Genomic DNA, 26971 nt, shown 5'->3' with positions numbered 1-26971 from the left:
CCCTCTTCATCTTTTGGGGCCTCCCACATCACTAGACATAAAACTTTCACAGTGCAGTATGTTTTTCCCACCACTAGGGGGTGGGAACGTATCACACTGTAGCACAAAAGCACATCATCTTAGTTGCAGTTCCTCCAACTGTTATTATTATTAATATGTATTTCCTAGGGGAGGAAATCCTGGTTCACCCAAGTGATTAGTGATGGACTGCAGGTCGCACAAGTTCCATTATTTTTTTGAAAGAAATATATCCGTCTTTATTCGTCATGTCAGCTAATGTTGGAAAACATGAGACCTGCAGGAGACTTGGGTCAGGACATTGTGTTGTTATAGCCTGTGTGACTGATAGATACAGGAGTGTGAAAACGTCCCGTGCACTCACACACTTCATCTTCCTCTGAGCTTCAGTGTATATACCCACGGGGCCGTGGGCTCTGTGAAGGGCTCTTGGCATAGAAGATGAGAGACGCTTTGACCTTTCACCAGCCATGGCTCCTGGGACTTAGATAAGCGTGCTCTCTGGAGTTTTATGTGCTTCACAACTTTGACATTTGTTTGACTTGCAGCTGCACCTACGGCACTTTTTGGCTTTATGGGAAAAAAATATGTTTAGGTAATGGTAAATTGGAAGCTCTGTAATCTTTACGACTCAGACATCGTACACACGTTCTCTATGATTATTATGGATTTTAAAAACCCCCGATTCTTAGAACCACAAGTTCAAATTTTTAATATGTGATTTTAAATTACTGTATATAGGAATCACATTTATTGCATTGAAAAGGCTACAGTACACATATTTGTTCTGGCATGTAGACGCTGAAAAGCACAGCATACTGTTTAGTCAGAATTAGGAAAAAATCCTGTAGCATTAAGCATCGAACATGATTGTGCAAACAATACAGCAGACATGACATTATGGGAAATTATCTAAACAGTTTAACTTCATCCTTTTTCCATATTTAGAAATCTATGAACTTTACATCTAATTAAGGGTCATTGTAATGCTGTGTAGGCTCAGACGCTTTTGGCCCTGACTTATTCTTTTGAGGAATGAAACCCAAAACGTGTAACATATATAAGTCTATTTCTGTGACATATTAACGTTTGTGCAGAATATGGTGACTAATGCCTAATCCGCAAGAAGAGGATTAGCATGAATCTTGCTTGCAAGTCTGCGTGCGGACCTGATAGTTCCTCTCTCCTTCTCTGCAGGTCAGAGGTCAGTGAAGGCACCAGTGGACGAAGATGATGTCCATGCAAAGTAAGTGTCAAAGCAAGTAATAGACAGGATATCATCATGAGTAATATTAGGAAGTATTTGTAGTAGTAGCTGTAGTGTTGGAAGTAACACTAAGCTGTGTGTTTTTCCTTGTAGTGAGTGAGGCGGACAGTGTGGTCAAGGTGGCCGAGTGGCAGCAGACCTACTACGCCTCAGACTCCGGCATCCAATCAGGAGCCACCACTGCGCGTGACGACGAGAGCAGCACAGAGTACAGCGGCAGCAAGAAATACACAAGCAGTACTGCGACCTGCACTGCCAACGCACCCACTGCATCCACTGCGGGGGGAGGCGGAGACACAGCAGCCGGAGGACCAGACAGCCCTACAGGTACAGACCTCATACCAAAAACCTGTTGTTCTGTGCTAACACTAGCTTTCATCAGCGTGTTCTTTCTGGTGAATCTGTGATTCCTGTTTTTGTCTAACACAGAGAGAATGATGTAACCTCATGTAACCAAATGCTGCTTTAACAGTATTAACTTGTTTTATTTTTTTTTGTTTTCCCTTCCTGACACATAAAATTATCTCAAACACTACGAAGTGGATTTTTGATTAAACTTATAACAGTTGATTCATTTATAAAAATTGATTTGTGCAGCTTTAATGCGCCAAAAAATAGGGAAAGTGTAACACACTGAGACACAAGTAGCTGCAGGTAACAGAGCTTGTTTTCTACTTTCCTCGCCTCCCTTTCATCTGTCTTCACTATGAAATCAACTTCCGCCGTGTGAGATAATCCATCAGAGTAATTACAAAGAAACTTTGTGTTTCATCCTCATTTCACTCTGTTACGCTCTGCTTCCCGCCAATCATCTGACACCCGGGGGGAAGAAATAAAAAAAAAAAAAAGTCTTCTCCTGAAAATAATCCCTCACAATTTACAAACTTTCCTGTCACACTTGTGCTGTTAGGTGAAACAGACTGCTGTTTTAAGCTCAGTTTGACACTGTGGTGCTTGTACTTTTCTAGTTTCTAATTCTATTCATATAAACTCCCACATGCAGTCTTACCAAAGATGTGAATCCTTGAAAGTGCTGAATATAGTTGGGGCCCTTGTATTTTTCTTTGTTCTTCATATTGTTGACACTCTCCAGCTGTCATCACAACACAATGCCTTGACCCTTCTGTGCTTACTATAGTGATTAGCATATCATAGCCACCACCCTCTCTAGTCCCAGTTTTTTTTAGTCCATCTAAGCAATTGGAAGAATTGAATGTGGAGTACCCCAAGGTTCAGTTTGAGGCCCACACTTATTTTATTCTTGGTCCCTTTGTATGCAGACACTGCATTAGTTTTCTAGCTAGTGCAATAATACCTTCAATAATATCTGCCGGGGTCTAAAAATGTCTAATGTGTTTAATGTCTGAAGAAATCTGCAGTTACATTTAGACTAAACTGGTATTCTTGGTTAAGCAGATGAATTTTCTTTACAAATGGATATATAAAAAAAATCTAGCTTGAATGGCACTACAGCTTGACAGCTTTTAAAATTAAAATATGCATTGTGGAAGTGATACAAGTGAACGCACAATAGCAGAAAAGCAGCCCAAGTATCAGGATGTGTTGAGTGCCGGTGCAGCTCCTCCTTGTTCTCCGGAGGGCTTAAATCACAGTGTACAGTAAGTCTCTTAGCATTCACATATGCACTTTTAAAAAATGAATGGAAGCTGGAAGTCGTATCGTTCTGACTCACTCCATTTGGAGTATCAAGTGGAAAAAGCAAAAGGAACTTATTGATTTTCTTAATCGGCTTCTGCATGTCGGTATGTTTCCCCCGAGGGTCGAGGATTAGCGATCCAAAAGCCAAAACATGTCAATAAAACCGGTCAGAATCATGATACTCTAAAGCTGTCTATAGAAGACCAATGAAACGCATAAATGTTATTAATTTCTTTCCCATTCATGTGAGCTTTACGCCTGAAGAAGAAGTAGAACGTGTCTGATCTTTATACCTGCGGCTCAGTCCCTGTTCTCTGTATTAGTTCCAGGTTGGTCGATGGTGGAGGTTTGACTCATTGATGTGCATGGCACCAATAAACACATGATGTGAAATAACAGGTGTGAAGACACTTGAAATGATACAATTATTCACTGGGCCAAATGTTCATATTCAAAATAAATCCTCCTCCTCAGTTGATGGTGCTTGAATCTGAAATTGAAATCTTTGTTCCTGTTAATAAGAATGTGCTTGTGCACGATTTGGCTGATGGCTTTCCTCTCCACTTGACATGGGATCTGTATTGATATTTTTTAGGCAGGAGGTCATTCTTTGTGACCACTTGTGTGCAGTTCAGCATGAAGCTGAATTTTCACGGTTCAGAAGCTCGGCTACCTGCTTTATTATGTTGCCTTTATAATTACACATTTCAGTACTTGCTGCCATCTTAGTCAGCATCAAGCAGAAGAAGAGGAACATTTTGTGCTGCAGCTTTAAGCCACACGTGAGCTTTGAATGCACTTCAAAGGTGTTGGCTGACATCACTCCAACACATGTAGCTATAGTCTCTAAGCAGGGACACCCAGACTTCCCTCTTACCAGACACTACCTCCAGCTCTTCTGGGGGGATCCCGAGGTGTTCCCAGGCCAGCCAAGAGACATAGTCTCTCCACCGCATCCTGGGTCTTCCCCGTGGTCTCCTCCCAGTGGGACAAACCCGGAACACCTCACCAGGGAGGCGTCCAGGAGGCATCCAAAACAGATGCCCGAGCCACCTCAGCTGACTCCTCTCGATGTGGAGGAGCAGCGGCTCTCCTCCGAGCTCCACTCGGGTGACCGAGCTCCTCACCCTATCACTAAGGCAGCGCCCAGCCACCCTTCGAAGAAAGCTCATTTCGGCCGCTTGTATTCGCAGCTGCATATACTGTAGGTGAGGGTGGGAACGTAGATTGACGTAGTTATAGTTGTAGTTCTATATGTAGCCTAACAACTGGAGTTCTGTGGCAGGCACAGTTCAAACTGTCCACACCGCTGACAGCTGAATCCTGCTCTTATACGTTTTGACAGGAGGATCTTGTACTTTCACGTTGGGGTTGAGGTGCCAGCCAACATCAAAAATGATTTTTTTGTGTGGCTTTTATCCAAAGGGGAAGAATTGCTAACAAATAAAAGTGAAATATTATTTATACTTTTGAAGGCAATGGTGTTTTTGAATCAGTAAGTGCCGGGTTGGCCTTACACTGTTGATTTGTCAAGGATTTCTTTGAAGACAGGTTTAGAGTGCAGCAGATCTTCCTCTATTTCTCTTTCTTCCTTGAAGTATTGGAAATTGTGTCGACCAGCGCTTCGCCCGATGAGTCACGCTAACATGCTAATCACATAATCATTATATCTGGGCTTCCAGAAGTCTCATCCAAAGGCTGAATGAAGCCATCTGTCAGACCAGCGATGAATCTGTCAGCCCTGGTAAATGTTAAAGTCACTGCGAGCGGGTCAATATATAAATATACTCAACTCTTATCCATGATGCCAACAGTTTTTTCAGAGACACGAATATCGCGGGGGAAATAAAAGAATCCTGATTTTATTTATTTTATTGTTCCAATTTTTGTTCCAAGATTTCTGTTATGATGTGTGCAAGCAGTTCATGTCAAAGGTGCAGTTTTAAATTTTGCAGCATCAAAATGCATGTAATTAATGAAAGCGCCTGATTCAACAGCACAGCAGCTGAAACCTGTCAAAAGACAGCAGCGGGGCCCGCAGGGAGGCCTCTGCTGCCAGTGATGCATGCATTCTGGCTAAACTCTGGATTACAGTGCAAAACACAGCAGTGAAAAGATGCTAAATCAACAACTGATGATGAAGCTAATCACTATGAAGAGCACAGAGGTTACGCAGTCCCACCAATTTCAAGACATTATGGAGAAAATAAACACAAAAAGATTGCTGAAGAAGAGAAAAACAGCATTTGACTAGAAAATATATATTTGAGGGAATTTTCAGTAATGATCCAGTGTTTTACTGTTGAGCCCGGAGCGATTTATGGCTTTTTAATCCTTTTGATCAGTGCTCCAGCTGTCTCCATTGTCCACGTTTGTGAGATTTTAGGACTTCAAATGAACTTTTAAATGAAAAGAAAAGAAAGAATTCATCAGAACAAGGATGTGAATTGCATCTGTATGAAATATATACAGCATACAGGGCTTAAATCAGTATTGTTGGTTTCCTGCAGATCCTTCTCCTAATTATGTCTACACACTGTCAGAACACTGTAAACTCCCCTAATTTCACTGCAGTGAAATAAGCATTGTGTTACAATCAGTGCTTTTATTGTGTCACGCTCTGCTTTGTGACACACAGAGAAAATAACTGATGTTTAATCCCAGGAGATAATCCCAAAAGAAGACATGGCGCCTTAGGCTTAATTATCACCTTTTTCTCTTTGTGTGTGAAACGTCTTCTTTGTGTGTCATCTAAGAAGGTTCAATAAAAGGCTTTAATTCCACAGAGAGATGGATTTTTATTTTAGTTTTGGCCTAAAACCAATCCATGCCCCTAAATCACAAAGGTCCTCACTATGCCCGGGCACAGGAGAACAGCTTTAACTGTGTACTACTAACACAGCTCTATTTGGACGACCACCTGTTGTGCAACAAAATATCTGTGGAGATTGTAATGCCATTAGAAATGGTGCTCGAAGCTAAGGAAAATAATACTTTTTTTAGAATTGAACAATTTCCCACACAAGTTGGCCGATAAAACCAGATTGGTTGCTTTAGACTTTTGTCACCAGTCCTGCTGGGATTATAACAGGAGCTTCTTTTTCTTACCTAAAGCCATGTTAGCTGGCCGAGCTGCTAAGGACTGAGCTCATTGTATCCCTCGCTCCGGACAGAGGAGACAATTTGCTTTGCTTTCTAGACATTTTCTAATCATCTTGCCCTCTGAGAGGACAGAAACAGACTCAGGTCCTTTGGTAGCACAGAGACTGGAGTTTGAAGCGTAGCATTATTTTGAAAGCATCCTGTCAGAGATATCTACAGATTTTTCAAACATCCGGCTCTGTCAGTTTAGCACTTTTATGTCAGCCCTTGAGGCAGCAGCAACTTATGATCGCACTTTTTTTCTTACAGGTGTCAAAGACATTATTCATAGCTAGGGAAGTAACATTTCCCATTAAGTCATGCTTATACAACCCTTAAATAGAACACCTGCTCTAATGTGATGTTGTAATGCAAATTATGCCAAATGAAAACAAAACTGAGCATCCTGATGTACATTTTGTTGTCGGCTTCAGAAAAAAACGACAGCTTGATGCATTGTTTGCGTTCGGGGGAACAATGTGCTGTACTTTTGTCTGACTTCGAACTATCCAATGGCTCTTGAACGCACCATGTTTGATGTACTGTTCCATCCATAATCTGACAAATTCTAACCTTTTGTTGGATTTTGTAGAACTTTTAGAGCACATTGTTGAATTCCTTGGGCTACAAATTTGACCCCCCACCACCATTGCACCGTACATACAGGTGATTTCTTTCCCTTGCTTCCAAAGAAACATTTGCCCTCCTGAGTCTGAGACTAATAAGGTTGAATATCGCAAGTCTGTCAACAGCTCTGAGATTATTAAGTCATCCATCAAGCAGTTAGTCCTCCTTAGGCACGACTGCGAAATATCTTTAATGATGAAAGCACCTGAGGCTCAACAAGAAACATCATCCAGCAACCATTTAGAGCGCATTAAAAACCACCCTCCAGGTTCGACAGCAGATGCTTATATTCTTCTCAGTTAATTTCAGATATTTATTCCGCGTATTCTTCTTGTGAAGTTTAAGTACATAAATACATACTTATCATCCTAATTAGCTGCACCGTGTTTTGCATCTGAAAGGTTTAAGTACTGTTTGCATTCACCTCCGAAGTCCTAAAGAGAGCAAGGAGTGGTTTTCAGGGGCACAATCCTCAAGTAGTTGTTGTGAAGTACACAAAAAAAGTGCAGTCATGCTTCACAGTCTGCATCATTAGGACTAATCAACAATGAAAGGCTCAAACAAAAAACCTGAATATGATTAAAAAAAAACACATTGAAATAATTAAAATAATTAAAGGGAAAGTAGCCAGGCCTTTCACCACGTCTTGGTTTTCCCACTGGAATTAACATGTCCATTTACTGACATCCGTTTTAGCACCTAATGCATTTTGAAGTTCCCCTTCAGAGTCTCCACTACATGTCTTACATACTGCCTTTCTGGACAGATGTGGATGGAACTTATCTGCTTTGTGAAGGTGTTCAACCGTGGGGCGGTAATCCTAGTTTGTTTTTATTATCACCGGTCCAGAGGTTCACCCATCTCACCCATTGGCACACACACAGAATCAGGCTCTCATTCTCTGTTTTTATTTTCTTCCGACAGATTTAGAAGCCCAGTACTCACTAACCCGGGCTCAGCGCGTCAGAGCTGCCATGTTTCCTGAGACCCTGGTGGAGGGAGAGGCAGCCATGCCTGTCCAGTCAGACTCTTCGCAGCAGAGCAACGTGCAGCGACTGGCTGAACCTTCCCAACTGCTAAAGACGGCTATCGTCCACCTAATAAACTACCAGGATGACGCCGAGCTGGCCACCAGAGCAGTGCCAGAGTTAACCAAGCTGCTGGCAGACGAGGATCCGGTAAAACATTGTCACACAGGGTTTGAGCTTTCAGACGTACATACTTGTATTACATTTTTTTGACAGTGTCTTTCTCTGCTCTCTAGGTTGTAGTGAACAAGGCAGCTATGATTGTCAATCAGCTGACCCGTAAAGAGGCCAGTCGCCGGGTGCTGGTGCAGTCCCCAGCTATGGTGGGAGCCGTGGTGCGGGCCATGACGACAGCAGCTGACATGGAGACAGCTCGCTGTGCGGCCAGTGTGCTCCACAGCCTGTCACACCAGAGGGAGGGACTCATGGCCATTTTCAAATCTGGGGGAATACCTGCACTGGTCCGCATGCTAAGGTAAGCAACATTGAGCTGATTGATCACCTAAATATTCTACCTACATGGTTAATATACTGTCCCTCTCATTCTCTAAAGACCTGGAATATGACTGTGACATAGAGGGAAGGAGTTAAAGCTGGCACTAATGATCATTATGACCCCTGCCTATCACGCTGTTAGTCTTCTGTGTGCCACCAAAATAATCCACAACCTGCTGAGACATGGACTTTAGCCCGGGCTCTGCAGGTGCCCTATCAGCAGCAGAGCCTCCATGAGCAGGACCTGCTGTTGGTTGGACTTGTTCAAGCACGTCTCTGAACATTTTTTCTTTCATATATTTTGACAGAAGTCCTGAATGTCATTGCAATGAATACATTAGAATAGCAGGTTTGTAACATTTACACTAATTCCTGGCATGTATTCCATCATTTACCTTATTAGGTTGGAACAAACTTGTCTTCTCAACCATGTCATGTAAGAGAAAAAGGAACATTGAACTTGGAGTCCTTTCCATTACTCAGTCACCAGATGTCCATTACTTGGTGTGTGCCCTAGCAGCCTTTCTGTTACAGCTTTGTTGCTTTTTTGTGCTTCACTGAGCTCTGGGTACCCAACACCTTGTCGCTGGTTTGTCCGCCTAGGGCTCCTGTAGTTTTTGCAGATCGAGCTATAATGTGTTGGCACGTGTCAAAGTCACTCAGGTTTTTACACCTATCCATATCTCGCACATCCAATGTGCTGACTAAAAACTCACAAAACCTCACTTACTGTCTGCTGTATTCCAGACCCTCACATGTGCCATAGTTAGAAGATAATCTACTTAATGTGTGAGTGTTAATGTTTTGGTTCTTCAGTGTAAATATAAAAAAGCTTTTATTTAATTTGATATTGTGTATGTATTTATTTTTTTGAGAATGGCTTCCAGTCTCTAATGTGGCAACAAGAGGTCAACCAAAAACTGTAAAGAGATGACACTAACAGGCGAGCCTTCAATTTCAGCACCAAATATGGGGTCTTTTCAAGCCCCAGGCAGGGCTGTGGAGTTAATCCCTTACACTGAGGCTTAACAGAGAAGGATAATTCACACTCATAATTGATTCAGAAGCTTAATTCAGACAGAAAAATGAGAGGAAATTCAATTTAAAACAGAAAAAAAAATAATAAAAAAATAAAAGCTTCACAGAAAGCATCCCTGTTTGGTGTACATGACTTCCATTAATGCTATCAACATGCAGCCATTCTTTCCTTCCTTGTCCCTCTTCACCCCTGTTAATACAAGCTCACCCACCCTTACCCTCCCTCTCTTTTATTTTGTTCAAGAGGTTTCAGGTTTGTTCTTTGCTACTGTCACCCCCGGCAACCTTCTGCATAATGAAGCCTTTATGCTTGTGTGTATGCGTGCGTGTGGTAATAAGTAATCTGGTTAGACAGGAAATAGGCATTAATATCATGAAACTCCTCTTCCTTTTTATTCTTTTTATTCTAAAGCATCCTCCTACTGTCAAAGTTCATGTGTGATAAAAGCCAGATATCTGCAGTAATAACAGATTACATATCTGCTCTTTAGGTGTTTATCTTGATCTGTTGTATGCAGTTAGATGTATTCATGCAAGGAAAGATTTGAATGGTTAATGGTTAATGGTATTTCAATGCAATTGCTCTAAAGTCTGTGCAAACCTCGGCAGAGATGGGAAACCCTGTGGGAAAGACAAGCATCTCAGCAGCACTTTATGGTAGAGTGGCTAGATGAGAGTCTGCTTTGAGTTTGCCAAATGACATTTGAGGGGATTTCGAGAGCATGTGGAAGAAAGAATCTGTGGTCTGATGGGGAAACTTTTGGCCCAAGTATGAACATCAGGCCCGGCTTATCCCTTGGCTCCCTGTGGCAAAGCATAGTGGTGGCAGCATCATGCTATGGGGTGGCAGCTTAGCAGCTGGGAGGCACATACACTACAAAACAAGCTTATATAAATTACATAAAGCTCTTCAACGTGGGGTTTCTTTATACAAATCTGTATCCTTCTCTCTCTATCTCATCATGCAGTTCGCCTGTGGAATCAGTCTTATTTTACGCCATCACCACCCTCCACAACCTGCTGCTGCATCAAGAGGGGGCCAAGATGGCTGTGCGTCTAGCAGATGGCCTGCAGAGGATGGTTCCCTTACTGAAAAAGAGCAACCCCAAGTTCCTGGCCATCACCACAGACTGTCTGCAGCTCCTGTCCTACGGAAACCAGGAGAGCAAAGTGAGGAGAGGGCCTGGGTGGTGGGAAGGATATCCTTGTATTAGACAATAACCTCTCCTACTTCCTGTTTCTTTTCAGTTGATTATTCTAGCTAATGGAGGCCCAGAGGGTCTGGTGTTCATCATGAGGAACTACAACTATGAGAAGCTGCTTTGGACCACCAGCCGTGTCCTCAAAGTGCTGTCTGTCTGTCCCAGCAATAAGCCAGCAATAGTAGAAGCTGGTATGCCACCATCACTGAACATGAAAGAGGAAAATTCAGAGTAGATATTTCTATAGCATGCACATGTATGTTCACGTCTGTCCTCAGGCGGTATGCAGGCTTTGGGCCAACACCTTACAGGCTCCAGCCAACGCCTGATCCAGAACTGTCTGTGGACGCTCCGCAACCTGTCAGACGCTGCAACCAAACAGGTAGACGCTGATGCACTCACACCGCCCAGTGTTGCTGAATATCACAGATATAGTGAAATTAGAGGAAATTGTTACCATTGTTTACCATACTGCTCTGCCTCATCCTGGCTCTCTGACTGGCCTCATTCTGCAGGAGGGGTTAGACGGCCTGCTGCAGATTCTGGTCACCCAGCTGGGGTCAGATGACGTCAACATGCTGACCTGCGCTACAGGCATCCTATCCAACCTCACCTGTAATAACTCACGCAACAAGGTAAACATTATAACGTGTATGATCGGGATAAATGAGATCTCCAAGCTAAGGATTATTCGTCCCTTTTTTCTTCTGGGAACACTGGGATACATTATTCTGAATTAAACAATGCTGTCAGGTCTACAACACAGCCTCTTTTCTTCACTCTGGGATGGTCCAGAAGCACCAACCTGTTGATTTTAGGGTGTGAGGGCTCATAAAAATACAGATGCCTGCACTTAAAAAATGTTAAAAGTTCTGAAACACACAGCACATGTTTAAACCCACTTTATGTAAATGAGTAAAAGCACTGTTCCTGTGAGTATATATTTAACCAGGTTAGACGCGAGTCTCCTGGGCTTTTATGAATTCATATTTATGCATGTGGCATTAATGTGCAAAGAAACACCTTAATGAACATTTATAGAAAATGCCTGTAGCATTATGGGATCTGAGTGCTTTTAAAAGCTCTGCATGGCAGAGAAAATATACAGCATAAGTGAAAGTCTTGTCTGTGTGTGTTTGTGCCACGGGTGTGTAGTTAATGGACGTGTATACTCATCACCTCAGACAATCAATGTGCAAAAGTGACATGGGCTATCATATTTATATTTACCATGTGTTTTGGCTTTGCTTTCGCTCCAGTTTATACACACAAGCCGTGTGTTTATTATTGCTAATTTGTGTTAGAACTTCAACAGCATACTTGTTTTCATGCTGCAAATGACTCACTGCTCACCTGCATTTCCCATGAAGACTTCTGTTCCCTCTGTTTTCCCTCAGACTCTGGTGACTCAGTATGGTGGGGTGGAGGCGTTGATCCACGCTGTGCTTCGTGCCGGGGAAAAAGAAGATGTCGCCGAGCCGGCAATCTGCGCCCTGCGTCACCTCACCTCTCGCCACCAGGATGCTGAGCTGGCCCAGAATGCCGTGCGGCTGCACTATGGTATACCAGCTGTCGTCAAGCTGCTGGGGCAACCCCACTACTGGCCTGTGGTAAAGGTGAGGAGAGGTGGTTTGAACCGGCAGAGGTGCCATGTAATGGAGCGGGTAATTATGCTCGATAGAAGCAAAGGAAGAGAGGAGGAAAAGTCAGAAGGAACATTGTTAATGATACTGAAAGTGTTGTTATGTTGTCGGGAGGCGGGGGTTTTGTGCCGCTGTGCTGAAGCAGATACAGACAAGCAAACACACACACCATGAGACACATCTCCCATCATGCTCCACTCTCTAAGTGTTTCAGCTGTGACAACACCCACTGGCGCACTGTGTCCCAGGAGAGAGAGACAGACAGACGGCTAAGGAGAGAGAGAGAGATACTTAAGGCTCCAGAGTCAAGGCGGGTTGTTTTTGTTTTTCACTGAGCAAGAGTGACAATTGATGAAAGCAGAGGAGAGTAGTCTGTCTGTTGGAGGACATGAACAACATTCTGACAACATGATGGCTGTAGCCTGTAACTTACAGTTGCCAGTAGGCAGAACTATAATATTACCGAACAAGACACGTGTCCTCCAAATGAAACTGTTACAGTAGCTGCATGAATTTCATTTTTTCTTGTTATGTTAAAAAATGTATCCCGTGAGGCAGAAAATGTCATTTGTAAGTTTCTGTTACTGTTAGCTTTTACTGTGATAATGACTTGATGGAGGTAGAAGAGCACCTAAAGAACTCCCCGTGGCCATAGCTGCAACTAGAGTAGATATGAATAGACTGGTTTTGAGAATTATTGCATATAGAATACATCCAATTTCACAATTTTGATCAATTTGCTTCACAAATGTCAAAGATGATGCAGTAAATTCAAAATGGCTGACTGCCTGTGAAGTGGAGCGTATGACAGAAATGACTTGCTGACACATGACACTTCCACCTAACTACTTGTGAGCTTTATTAGTATTTACTGTAGACAAACTGAATATTGTGCTTAGGGGCACATTGTTTCAGAAGATTTGTAATATTTAAAACCATCTCTCACAGTCAGTATAATCAGTAATTTTCCAAAACAGCTAGGTTAAAATATATGAAACAGAGAAACAAAGTGCACTGTAGTCCACAGCGTGTCTTTGTGGTGGTATTTTAGTATTTCTGTCAACAGAAAGGCGTGTGAGGGATGAAGGCAAATAGAAATACTGTGCGTGTTTGTTGTCAGCAGTGTAACAGCAGGACTTGATGCCTTGTTTTTAATGGTTTTTGGACAGCTCCATGGCACAAAAGAATTCAATACTTTACACACACACACACCTGTTTCAGTGAAATGAGCTCTTTCTGTTGTGTTTCTCTTCTATTTCTGTACACACACACACACACACTCACTCACAGACTCACACCTCTCCCCTTCAGACAGCTCTGCCAACTCAGGCAGATTATATTAATGAACTGAGGTATTGGTGTTTAATGAAGTGGAATGGAGGAATGGACAATGTGACTTTTTAAGGAAACTTTACAGAGCTGCCAGAGAGAGAGAGGGAGAGAGAAATGAATGAAAGGGTGCAGAATAACAGTAAACAGGTTGTACTTATGTCCACAGATATTCACTTGCATTTTTTTCCATTACTGATATGATACTTGCGTTACGCTATTGAAACATTTTTGTTTATGTAGCTATTTGCACTTCTTTTCCAAGAGTTTAAGACGCTTCTTCAGTTCTGCTACTATTCTGGTTGGGAATCTGAGTTTTATGTGTTCAGGACCTCTGTGGGTGGATCTTGCAGGAACTCACATGACTATGATCCCTATAGTTGGTTAATGGTCAGTTAACGAGCAGAAACTGTGTCTGGGCCATGTGCAGGACTACTGGATGGCCCATCGTTAGAGCACAGTGCAGTGAGGAATGCTCTGATCTCTATATTGGTGAAACCAAACAACCACTACACAGCACAGGAGAGCCACCTCCTCAGGACAAGACTCAGCTGTTCACCTCCACCTCAAAGACAGTGGTCATTCCTTTGAGGATAATAATGTCCAAATTCTAGACAGGGTGGACAGATGGTATGAAAGAGGATCTATGTGAAATTGAAAAAACCCTCTCTAAACAGAGGAGGAGGGCTGAGGCATCAGCTCTCACCTGTTCCCTCACAACTCTGTCCCTTCATCCCTTCCTAGCAGACTTCACTCCCATTCAAACTCTAACGATGGGCCGTCAACTAGTCCTGCACATGACCCAGACACTGTCTCTGGTCGTTAACTGAACACAGATATATTTGCACTTCTGTTTAAGGAAAAGCTCATCACCATCGTTACCGACAATTGCGCATCATAAATGGGATTTGGGGATTCCAATTCATGTGTTGCTATGACCCTGTGATTACTGCTAAGTAGAACTGGAGTCAGTTGGTTTCGGGACATATTGTCCTGGGAGACTGTGGTCCAAAGAGGGACAAACTGCCAACCTGCAACAACAAGTGTTGGAGGACGTTGTTGACGTGTAGACTGGACACAATAATAGCAGCGATGACACTGTACTTGCTAATGATAGAGGGTACCTTAAAATATACAGTAATTGCCGGGATCCTATTATTTCCTCAGCACATTTTCTAAATGTCCTTCCTTTACTTTTTGTGGAAAACTTTTCTACCATCCTGTTCACTGATGCCCCCCTGACATATCTGCAGTATGTTTGTATGCAGAGTTGAAAAAGTTTGCCGTTTTCTGTGCACTTTGTTGGTAGCACTAAGCTCTCGTGGATGTCCGGATGCTGGGAGTTTTGCCCAGCTCGTCTCCTCGGTAGAGAGCGAGAAAACCGTTAGATCTCTTTCCTCTCATCCCAGTGGTTTGCTTTGATATTTAGCATCACACGCTGGATGGTAAACATGACTGCAGCGTAAGCAGCTTGCTGGAATTCCAAATAGAAACTGGCAATGCCATTTGGAGGCACCACATTTAAATGTGCCTTTAAAGCTGACCCACATAGAGCCTTGGAAAGTCCTGCTGAGAAAAACTCTTTGATCTCTGTCATGTGTCTCAGGCCACAGTTGGTCTCATCCGGAATCTGGCGCTCTGCCCGGCCAATCAGGCGCCACTCAGGGAGGCAGGTGCTATTCCACGATTGGTCAACCTGTTGCTGAAGGCTCATCAGGACACACAGAGACATGCCTCCTCCGCACAGCAGACATACCAGGTAAAGGGTGCACAGAGGACACTGGCCACAACCATGACCTTATTTCACTTTTTTTTAAATCACATATTTCAGATTTTCTTGCCTCTTCACAATCTTCTTGTACTGTAAAGTGCAGTGGTCTGTATTCACTGGGTTAGCAAGTTTATCTCTTTGTTTGACGACTTTTTCTCTATTGTTAATAGGATGGAGTTCGCATGGAGGAGATAGTAGAGGGCTGCACAGGAGCGCTTCACATTCTGGCCAGAGACCCCATAAACAGAGGAGAGATCGCCAGCATGCAGACCATACCACTGTTTGTACAGGTACTCTACATTACATCCATCCATGAAGATATCTGTTCCTTTGTCAGATTAGGCCTGGAACACCACGTGTGTTTTCAATGAGACTCTACAGGATGATGAGTGGATCACCCAGGAACTCCTAAATCTAAATATCATAAAATCTGAGGTTTAACAAAGCTATTAGGATTTCATTCAGTCTTTGTCATGAATGTCCCTCTTTAAGTTATGGTAGTTTTTAGCTGCTACTGTCAGCTCAGCTGTGTCAGACAGGAGGTTTGCTGCACAAACGTGATATGATGTGATGTGATAACACAGAAATAAGGCTGATAAATGTTAGCACTGTGAACGGGGCTTGTGTAGGCTAAGCTCTGATCCAGCAAACAGACTGAACAAACGGCTGAAGTGAAACCAGAATGCTCGCTTGTGTGTGTCTTGACAAAGACTGAAACAGGTGCTTCTTTATCAGACTACATGTTTATGTGTATGTGTGCTTGCAGCTGCTGTACTCGTATGTGGAAAATGTGAAGCGAGTGTCCGCGGGGGTGCTGTGCGAGCTGGCACTGGACAAACAGTCCGCAGAGCTCATAGATGCAGAGGGAGCTTCAGCACCGCTCATGGAGCTGCTGCACTCCAACAACGAGGGGATCGGTGAGTGACATGACCGCTGACCGCCAGGTATTATCCAGCAGCACATGCGTTGAAATTATGTAGCTTCAGTGAGGAACAATGTGCATTTAAAGAGCAGGATGAATACATGAAAACAGTCAAATTCAACAAGGAAGCTGCTGCTGTGTGTCACCTTTTTAAAAATCACTTTGTGTGTGAGCCTCTTTGGGTGTAGGTGAAAGTTTGACTGTGAACCATGACTGCCATCTGCTGGAATTCACAATGAATGAAAGTGGAGGAAGAGCAAATCACATAAAGCTACAACACATTCAGTGTTTTCACACTTTCGAAACTTTCAAACATGAAAAATCTTGGACAGGAAGCGCTTCTAGGAATCACTTTTGAAGATGAAGCTGTTCTTTTTGGTTATTTGGACCCTTATATTAGTATTACAGTGATGTTTTATACAATGATGTGCTATCAGCCTTAGTTTGTCTTTAAGCTCTTTTAAAATGCTGCAGGCGCTCTGTTAGGTGTGGAAGAAATTGCTTGTGTAGACTCCATCCAATATACCTTAGGGATAAATTGGAACACAGACGGCTAAGCCAGGACTCATCAGTCAGCATCAGTGATAGACTGCACTTATGTAGTTGGTAGAAGTCCCTGCAGAGCAGAGTGTGTCTGAAGCAAATAAACCACTTGTGCCATTCTACACTGAAGTACCTTTCTATTTGACCAAACAATCTAGTAGTCTCCTTTTTTTCACCTACACAATTAGCTGTGTAGCTCCGCCTGCCTTGCTTCTTCACTTTAGTCTGCTTTATCACTGCAGCCACCTACGCAGCAGCGGTGCTGTTCCGAATTTCAGAGGACAAGAGTTCAGACTACAGGAAGAGAGTGTCCGTCGAGCTCACACACTCGCTATTTAAACACGACCCTGCCGCATGGGAAATGGTAAGAGCCCATCATTCATGACTAAAACCAGTAAAATAAATAATTTTCTGGAACTTACTGTGCATCTGTGAAGCATATGAGAGTATTATTTTTAATTTAGTTTATTATTTTTTTAATGTCTCTACAGGCACATACTGCAGTGGCTTTGGAGCCTACATACCTACCAGATGGTGAGTACTTTTTAAAGCAATTAAATGCAACTACAGGTTAATAGATGATTATGAGCCCTGTAGAATGTTTGATATTTCTGCATAAATATGCATAAATATGTGATACTGGAATCTTTTTTGGAATAAATAACAACAAATTGAAATATTTTAGTTTCATTTTGTTTGATTGGTTTCTCTTCAGCTCATATTTATGCACAAAATATGGAAAACCCCTAAAGGCTTCACAAACTTTCAAGTGATTCTGTATTTGAATTTTCTCCCAAATTGATGTTATCAGACCTCAAAATATGCAGCTTTCTTCATGCACTTTTTAGACACAAACAATGGTGACTGCAGGCACAAACAATATGCAGAGAAACATGCCTGCATTCATTGTGTTTATTTAGTCTAATGCTGACACTGCTGATTACTGTGGAATTGATCCATTGAGGTGAACAGCTTAACAGTGACAGAAAGTCAGCTGTCTCTGTGGTCCATACTCTTCATCTCTACAGTGTGTATTTTTTTAACCACTGAAACAGACAGCTATACGAATGCTGCTAACTTTACCATGCTGTTATACAGTATGTTTCTTTCAGTTAAAAAATGCAAGATGAATAAAAGCTTCCTTAATGTTAGAATTTGATTTAGAGGCAACTGCTGTCCTCAGTGCATCTGCTCTCTGGAAACGCACTTCATTTTTCCTCCTGTGGTGCTCTCCATCAAACACTAGCCCCCTGCATCTTCCTTCCTCTCAACTCTCAAAGCTTCACAATAGGTGGAGAGCACCACAGATGAAGCACGCACACTCATTAGACACGAGGCCCGGGGGGAGACAGAGTTGTCACCACAGCAGCAAATCAGACACAACAAACCAAATAAACACAGCATCTAAATAAAGCCGGACATCACTGTGGAAGAGCGCACACACACACACACACTGTGTGGGATCACATTAGTATTCCTGTTGTACTCCTCTTCGACGACAGGTACAGCACTCATCTCATGCAGACGCACACATGACATGAGGAAATCATGCAGGTAGGCTCCCCGCTGCTGGCAGAATGGCAATGAAGCTGCAGCGCCATAGGTGTGTGTGAAAGGGAGCGAGGAATTGACAGCAAAGGATAATTAAATGAAATGTTTTGAACTTTTATTTAAATATTTCCCCTTTTAAGTTAAAAGTGTCATAAATCCCAGTATGTGTCAGTGGCTTCTCAACCTCCACACAAACCACAAAGAAAACTTTGGAGGAACTTATTTGAACTGAATAGGTGTCAATTAATTTCACTTACAAAGTGCTCTGATGTGGAAACAACACACAGATCAACACAGTTGATGTTGTCTGGTCTGCATAAGAGGCTATAAACTTTATTCAAAACAGGGAAGAGAGGGCGTAACAAAGGACAGAGCAGTAATAAAAAGCATGAGAGGAAGCTTTAATACGGACATGAAGATGGAGGGAAGGCTGAAACAAGGAGAGGTAAAACAGAGAGAACTGTTTGAACAACACAAAGGAGACAAAGTCCTGCATTTCCTCAGTGTACATATTTTGTGCAAATCCCTCCATCTCACCATCTTTAATTAGCGCTGTAGCCTTCATCCCCCGTGTAGGTTTTTGTGTGTGTGATTTAGGAGGTTCCTAGAAATCCTTTAAAATCTCTCTTTCTTTCCCCAGATGCTTAATCCACTGCACACACACACACACACACACACACACACACACACATATACACACAGCAGTCTGCAATGTACGTCTATGTAATGGAGGTCAATTGAAGGTGCTGATTTCACAGTGCAGTTGTCAGAGCCAAATGATCTAATTTATTCAGTGTCTCAAAGTTACACCTCACACACACACACACACACACACACACACACACACACACACACACACCTCTATTCAGCCTCTGCACACTCCTTCTCCAGCTGATGATTGTTATATTTGGAACTCTAGTTGCAACAGAATGCCAATGCAGTCAGTAATCAGGGCAGGCGTCGTCATTGTCGGTAAGAAACTATGGACGAAGCTTCTGTGACATCACCCGTACGTTTCTGAATTGCTCCAGTGGACTCGGACCGTTGCCATGTTGGCAGCGCCACAGTCTGCCTAAACTCCAAATACAGACAAAGAGGTAGCGCACGAGTGCTGAAGCAGGACAGCCGTACAGTTGTCTCTAGAAGGGAACTTATCAGCAGAGTTTTTTTGAACCAGGCTGTAAACATGTTTATTTCTGGCTGTCTATGGGGATTCACTTGCACTTTGAGCCAGCCCCCCTGAGGCTGCGGTATGAACTGCAACTTTTAACACTCTCATTGGCTTCATGTCTCAGCTTTAGAGGTTGCAGCTTGTGTGTCCTGCAAAATATGGAAAACCTAGACACATATAGATGAACCTCCTGATCAGTCTGTATCTGTAAATCATTCATCTAAACCTGCTTTACACTCGGTGAGGCCTACAGAAAAACGCACTGTAAGGTCATTTGTGTAAGGGGTTTTGTGTGTGTCAGCTCGTCTCCCTCACGTTGATCACGCTGTCTCTGTGTCTGAGTTAGATGGAGCCTACCCTCCCTACGGCTATGCTGATCTGACTCTGGACACCCTGCCGCTAGACCCTGACATCCATGAGACCTACATCCCCGACATGACCTACGACCCAAGACAGGCCTACCCTGAGCCACTCTAACAGGTACACACAAAACATTCATCTTTTTGATATGTTTACATATGTGTATGTAAAAACACCAACGAAGAAGAAGTCACACATGCTGCTATGACGAGTCCAGCGGTGTAATTAGGGTATTTTAGATAATGTAGGTTTGCTGTCCCATGCTTTCTGTTTTTGTTGCAGGACAAGAAAAGTGAAAAATTAAAAAAAAAAAAAAAGAAAAAAGAAAAATGATCAAATCAGAAGAGGAAAGACTGGAAGAACAGATGAAGGAGAGCGGAGGACTTGATTACAAAGGGAATCGGCCCTTTCCAACCAGGAGGAGGGGGGGGGGTAAAAAAAAATCCCACTTGGCAATCATGAACTAATGAAAGAGTTTGCTTATTAAAAAGAGGTTTATTGTTGCTGTAAATGAAAAAATGTAACTTTGTTATAATGTTTTTTCTGTGGGGTGAAAGTGGGGGTGTCTGACGTTTTGAGGCGTCGTTACACGGGTAACTTTTGAAGCAATCAGAGTGGGAAGGCCTTACATGGACAGGATGTAAGGGATGATAATCCCACCTGCTTTAACATCTGGAAGATTTAAAGAGAGAGAGAGAGAGAGTCTAAATTAGCTGAAAATTGACGTTATTTTCCACATATAGTATCCACATAATGTTTCTTTAAATGATCTGCAGTGTAACCTACATTTACTGACACTAAAAAAACACAAATTCCAGATAACGAGGAAGAGTAGAAATTTCTCTAGTATTGGCGTTACTGCCAAACACCATTGCTAACAAATGCTACCCGTGTATCCCAGCCTTAAGCTGCTGTCTTCTAGATGTCTCCTCTGTGTATTTGAACAGTGCACATGTCCCAGGGTGTCCATGTGTGGTTGTTGCATGGTAGTATATCGTGTACTCATGACTCTGAAACAGTCCTCACCTTTACAAACTGAGAGAAGAAGAAGAAGAAGAAAAAAAAATGACATCCAGGTTTTTACAAGCCATTTTGGATTGAACAGCAGCCATTTGAAAAAAAAAAAAAAAAAAACATATACAAAGTACAGGACTGGTATACAAATCCCACCATGTCCCACCATGAGTGGACGTCCTGTTCAAACGTCTACAGGAAATGGACTGAAAATCATTCAGCATCACACCCAGTTAAAGCAGAATATGTCCAGTAGAGATGGACCACGGCGCTCCTGACCCCTGCCACTAATCACAACAATACTTACATCGTGCATCAACATGTTGACGGATAGCTTTTGTACTCGGGGGGTCGTGATCATTTCAATATGAAATTTTGTGAGTAACTGTGTGTCGGTGTCAACAGAGGCGGTGGAGAGCTGCAAGTTCTAACTCATATTAAAGATCCAGTTTGTGATCAGTGTGTATTACCATTTCTACACAGCCACTCATGTCATGAACAGGCAGCACACGAAGGTCTCTGTGTTTGCTGGATACTGGTTGCAGAACTTGACTTAACAACAGTGGCCGTACAGTAGCTTACAGTGTTGAGTAAAGCACAACAACAATGACTTTAATGAATCAGCTGCTAATGCGATCTGCTACAGCCAGACTGTTCATTAATGTGAGTCATTAAATTTTGTTATTTTCAACGGTTTCAGTATGTTTTTATTCTGCGTCTATGGAGGACCATGAGGAGTAATATAAACTCTGTTATATATTTCCTTTTTATGTCTGCATAAAGGCCACTTATTTAGTTTTTTATCTGTGGTATCAGTAAGGTAATCTGCTAATCACTTCAGAATTTGGACCTTTTTTCTTTTTTTTTTAATTAATCAAAAATCTGAATTCTTCTTCAGACAGACCAAAAAATATCTTGATTTTTCTTTAGAATTTTTTTTTTCAGAATTCAGATTTTTTTTTCTGGCTAATGTTTGAATTCTGAGGAAACCAAATAGATGACATTTTTGAGGGGAATTCTCAAAACTTTAGCTTACACTTGGCTCTGGTTACAGTTGAGCAGTTGTCACACATGCTTGATCAATACCTTGCAGTCTACAAGTGGATGCATGACTTGCATTACTCTCTGTTGTCTCTGGGATCTTTGGTTGCAGGATTGAGAAGAGAAGAATATGCACCCTAAATGTTTTACTTCAATCACAAGGAGGAGGACGAGATGCAAGGAGGAAGAAAGATTAACAGCACAGAATCACAGATGAAGCGATCAGTCCTGAACTTTGATTTTTAAAAAAAACCTGATTGTTAATTAATGTCTGGGGCCATCAATCTGTGCTTTGTATACTGGTGACACACTGTGTATATTTTCCCATAATAGAATAGTTTCTTTTTTTTTATCCTGTGGTATGTATGACTGTGAGCTGCGGTGGCTTTTGAGCGGCAGAGTTTTATTTTGAGTGAAAGGAAAAGATGAAGCTAAGCAAGAGACGGGGGAAAATGTGATGAACAGTGCCCCCTGCTGGTTCTGTTCATTAGAAGAAACACATTCTTGTCTTTTTTTTTTTTTTTTTTTCTTTTTCTTTTTTTGGGTAAAAACAAAACTATATTTCATGAGCACTTAACTGACTGACATGAATATTTGAATATAACATTACAACAGCTTCCTTTGCAATATGCCTATATCATCGTCATGTAGTACATTTCATCTAAAATGGTTTTATATGGCAATGGAACTTCTGTATAATACACTAATAAAATATGATAATTACATTTTCATAAAAGCTTCGTATGTGACATGTATGTTCCAGTGGGGGCTGTCAAGATGGCAACAAAAAGCACAACAGATAAAAAGTCTCATTTTGACTCAGTTATTGGTGCCAATATTATACAATAACTTTTTACATAATTTTACAAAGCTAAGCAGATTTTTCATTTAACTCTGAAGGTACTGTTCTTAGAGTTCTTATAATTATGTTGAATGATAGAAAAATGTGATGAACGTCCTGTAGTAATACAATATGTCCACAAGATGGAGCACAAAACCCATTTAAAGTCAAGGCTCTGCACAGACACACTGAATGCATGTGAGAGTAATGCAAGAGCAAGATCCTTTCCCTCTAAAGAAACTATCAGCTTGATAGCAAATAAAATCATAATGTTACTTTAAACCACACACAACAAAATGTAACGTACAGAAAGCTACAAATTCAGCCCTGTTGTATGGTCATTGTTAGCGGTAATGGCTACAGTTTGAAGGAGCATCTTAGTGAGTATTAGGTTTGTATTCTAATAATGGTGCTTTTAGTGTTATTATTTATATAGTTACATTATTTATATTGATATTATTTGATTATTTACATAGGGTAGCTAGTAGCTAACTTTATGTCCTATATTTGCTTTAACAGTCATTATAACCACAATGTGCAAACAGGAGCCAAAATGCTAACAAAACGCCTGTAGCTAGCTGAACACTGGATTTTACTGTGTGATAGGATAATTTAACATCCTAAGCTAACCTGATTGCTATTTTTTGCGGGCTAATGGTTTGAATTGTGCCATAAATTACATATGTAATATTTTTTATATTACATATGTTGCAATTTATATAGTAAAAAAGAGAATATGTGGCTTTTTAAGTTAATCCTTGAAGATCATTCCACCCTCACATCAATAATGTCACTCGATCTGCATATTTCCATTTATTTAATATTAACTGAGTCTGCCCATCCCTCACACCCAAAAACACTGCCATCCTGATCAACAGACTGTTCACATACTGTATATTATACAATATATAGTATATTGTTGTAACTCCCTTCTTTTTGGTCTCTTTCTCAAATCCCTTCACAAGCTGCATCATTTCCAGCATTTCCAGAGTTTGCGTCATCTATAGAATCTTTCATCACATCGTTCCAGCACTTCAAGACCTCCAATGGTTACCATGGAGGTTGTGGTTCAAAGTTTATTGCATTCGGCTCACTGAGACCATTACGGAAATGTATCACTTGAGGCTGTAAGCCTCACAACGGCCGAGAACCTTACCCTAGCTCTGCATTAGGATTGGGGTTACAGCTAGGGTTAAGGTCAAAATAGGGTTAGGGTTAGGTTTAGAGTTAGGAAGGTCACAGGGTTGTGGTTTAAAGTTTAATGCATTCGGCTCACTGAGACCAATACGGAAATGTCTCACTTGAGGCTCTATGTCTCACGACGGCCGAGATGCTAACCCTAGCTCTGCATTAGGGTTAGGGTCAAGATTAAGATTTACTTTATTAATCAAAACTTGGGTTAGGGTTAGGGTTTTACAGATAGGAAGGTCACAGAGTTGTGGTTCAAACTTCAATGCGATCGGCTCACTGACCCTAACCCTAGTTTTGACCCTATCCCTAGCTGTAACCCTAACCCTAATGCAGAGCTAGGGTTAGGGTCAAGATTAAGATTAAGATTTACTTTATTAATCAAAACTTAGGGTTAGGGTTAGAGTTAGGAAGAACACAGAGTTGTGGTTTAAAGTTTAATGTATTTGGCTTACTGAGACCATTACGGAAATGTCTCACTTGAGGCTCTGTCTCACGACGGCCGAGATGCTAACCCTAGCTCTGCATTAGGGTTAGGGTTAAAGCTAGGTTTAGGGTCAATACTATGGTTAGGGTTACAGAGTTAGGAAGGTCACAGAGTTGTGGTTCAAAGTTTAATGCATTCGTCTAGTTTTGACCCTAACTCGGGTTTGTCGTTCCATACCCACCTGAGATTTTTAATCATGAGAACATGTGCATAATTTTTGCTTTTGTTCTGTTTGTACATGCATAATAAACTGTAATAAAGTCAAATCACTAAGAGGCTCAGGGTCTGTGTCACTTATCAGACAGAGGAATGGAGGAAAAATGGTCTCCTCTTTCTTGCTACATTTTACTCCTGAATTGCAGAATTAATAAGCAATTTAAATGATATCTCCCCCCACATGTGACCAGCTATGCATTAATTACTGATCACCTGTTTCTATGCTAGCGAGACATAATTACCTTCTGTAATGTGAACCCTTCATCATATTTAAACATTTATATTGCTTATCTTTCTGCCTAACCCCCTGGCTAAATTTTTCTAATTACACTAATCAAACTGAGCTGCAGTGTAATTCTTCTCTTTCCTTCAATTAGAAAGCTGGGGTGACGTGCATATTTCACATGATCCCAGTGTACTTCACTTCCAGTGAGGTGAAATGATGAACAATGGCTGACGTCTGTCCTTCAGCTTTGCTTGATAATGTACTGCAGGTAAGAAAAGCATTCGCTCAGTAATTCAAGTAAAAGGTTATAGACTTGTTAATATAACTGTGTATTTAAAGTTGTCAGCAGAAATGTAATAAAGAGCAAAATGTACTGAAACTGACTAATTCACTAAATTATATAAAACGAAAATCATGTCGACCTGGTATTTCAATTGCATTTAATTAATTGTTCATTTTTCAATTCAATTAATTAATCATAGCATATTATTTTATAAATTTGCACATTTCACACCTCTATGCTTCTTTTATAAACTTTCTTATTCTTATTTATTTCTGTGTGTCTATAATTTGTACTTAATTTCTCTGGGATCAATAATATATATATAAAATATTGTCTATCAGCAAAATGAAATTTAAATGAATAATGTTACATTAAAAAATTCAAATATCTATTTTATACATATACATGTTTTTATTATTTATTACCTTTAACTTTAACATTTTTCTAAATATTGTATTTATCGTACCAAAGTTTATTAGATCCTCGGAGCATCAAGTGTCATGCAATGGTGTTATCCATCCATCATCCATTAACCCGCTTTGTCCTGCAGTGCAGGTTGCAATGATCTTATAAGATCGCACAGTGTATAGAGGCCGTTACTGTGAGATAGTCATGCTAAATGTCATTGAATCTCTCACAGTGCGATGTAAGACCACACAGTTTTAGAGCCACAACCAAAGGTATGTCCACGTTTCTCCCTTTGATGGTCATCTTTCTTCTGGGACAGCCTAAAATCGCACAGTGGACAGTGGACATGAGACATTGTCAGTTTTGGTCATGAACATGGTGGAAAAAAAAACCCTGACTTAACCCTTGACTTAACCCTGGACATTCAGTACATTGCTGACTAAATGCCGGCTAGGTTGTTAATCTCTGCGAGGTTGGCTCCACCCAAAGGTTTTCAAAGAGGAATGAGGCAGAAAAGATCTTCAGAAAACAAAACTTTATTGATGGTTATTGATTAGTGGAAGAACCATAGTACATGCACATACAATGACTGGGTAAGGAAGCCTTGTTTTGAACCACAACACCTACTGGAAGCAGAGTTTGTATAAAGTAGTTGCGGAGCCAGACATTCAGCATAGTGAGGACCACAAATCGTCCAGTTTGACGAGGACGGCAGTCCTCACACACAGCACACAGACGAAGGTTTGAACCGTTGGGGCCGATCGGTCCCGAGGTTCTTACTGCTGCCTTTTTTATTTATTTTTTTTTTAAATAATGTGATGCATCTGAGAGTTTTCATATCTAATTTGTTATAAATACAAAAAAGAAGATATGTTACGACACCACTAATTGGGAATATTTGTAAACAGAATGTAGCATAGGAGAGAGGCCTGTAGGCTGTCTTGCAATGCAGCCGTAAGCCCGTCTCCTGTCGCTCATGTAGCGCTTGTCAAATACACTACAGATTTATTCCATTAACTTCTATTTACATCATAGATTAGCCTGTTCACAAATCATTTATTTCGCATATTTATTTAGTATTGTTATATTCAAACAGTTAATTTTCCAAAGATTAAAGGTTGAGTTCTAGAAAAAAACACAAAGGATGCGCCATTAAGAATGACATGAGAGGAAGGACAAAGAAACAAGAAATGGCCGAACTGATATTTAAACAAAAAAAAGTCAAGAAAAAATACAATTACAGCACTGATATGTCTCAGGTTTATGTGAAAATTACAAGTTCCATGTGCAAAATGGTACAGTTGACAAAAAAAACGATGAGTATCTACATTGTGATTACATTATTTGTAAAGATTTAATAAAAATCAGAATATGATTTGATAAAAAAATGAGATAGCTCACCCTAACAACTGATCTACTCTTCTAAATCTAGAACATTATACCATTGTGTATTTCATATAAGAGAACATCTTCACTGCACAGTTCAAATATAATACATTGTT

General features: G+C 41.2%; 1 protein-coding gene across 1 annotated transcript in view; it reads left to right on the top strand.

Annotated features, from left to right (window-relative positions):
• LOC114440235 (junction plakoglobin-like) overlaps positions 1–21470 on the top strand; it is a 52400-nt gene extending 30930 nt beyond the window's left edge. The window contains exons 2-17 of the mRNA XM_028412567.1: positions 1216–1264; positions 1379–1612; positions 7637–7890; positions 7977–8215; positions 10242–10443; positions 10522–10666; positions 10754–10857; positions 10991–11110; positions 11873–12091; positions 15054–15206; positions 15389–15508; positions 15985–16135; positions 16926–17047; positions 17175–17217; positions 19752–19885; positions 20048–21470. Of these exons, the coding sequence (XP_028268368.1) occupies positions 1249–1264; positions 1379–1612; positions 7637–7890; positions 7977–8215; positions 10242–10443; positions 10522–10666; positions 10754–10857; positions 10991–11110; positions 11873–12091; positions 15054–15206; positions 15389–15508; positions 15985–16135; positions 16926–17047; positions 17175–17217; positions 19752–19882 (2253 nt within the window). The 5' untranslated portion in view covers positions 1216–1248 and the 3' untranslated portion in view covers positions 19883–19885; positions 20048–21470. The remainder of the gene's footprint in view (positions 1–1215; positions 1265–1378; positions 1613–7636; positions 7891–7976; positions 8216–10241; positions 10444–10521; positions 10667–10753; positions 10858–10990; positions 11111–11872; positions 12092–15053; positions 15207–15388; positions 15509–15984; positions 16136–16925; positions 17048–17174; positions 17218–19751; positions 19886–20047) is intronic.
• Positions 21471–26971: the final 5501 nt, after the last annotated feature.

The sequence above is a fragment of the Parambassis ranga genome, chromosome 8 (genome assembly GCF_900634625.1).
Source record: "Parambassis ranga chromosome 8, fParRan2.1, whole genome shotgun sequence".
Classification (NCBI taxonomy): Eukaryota; Metazoa; Chordata; class Actinopteri; family Ambassidae; genus Parambassis; species Parambassis ranga.
Note: the sequence above shows the minus strand (reverse complement) of the source record. Positions and strands in the feature narration are given on the sequence as shown.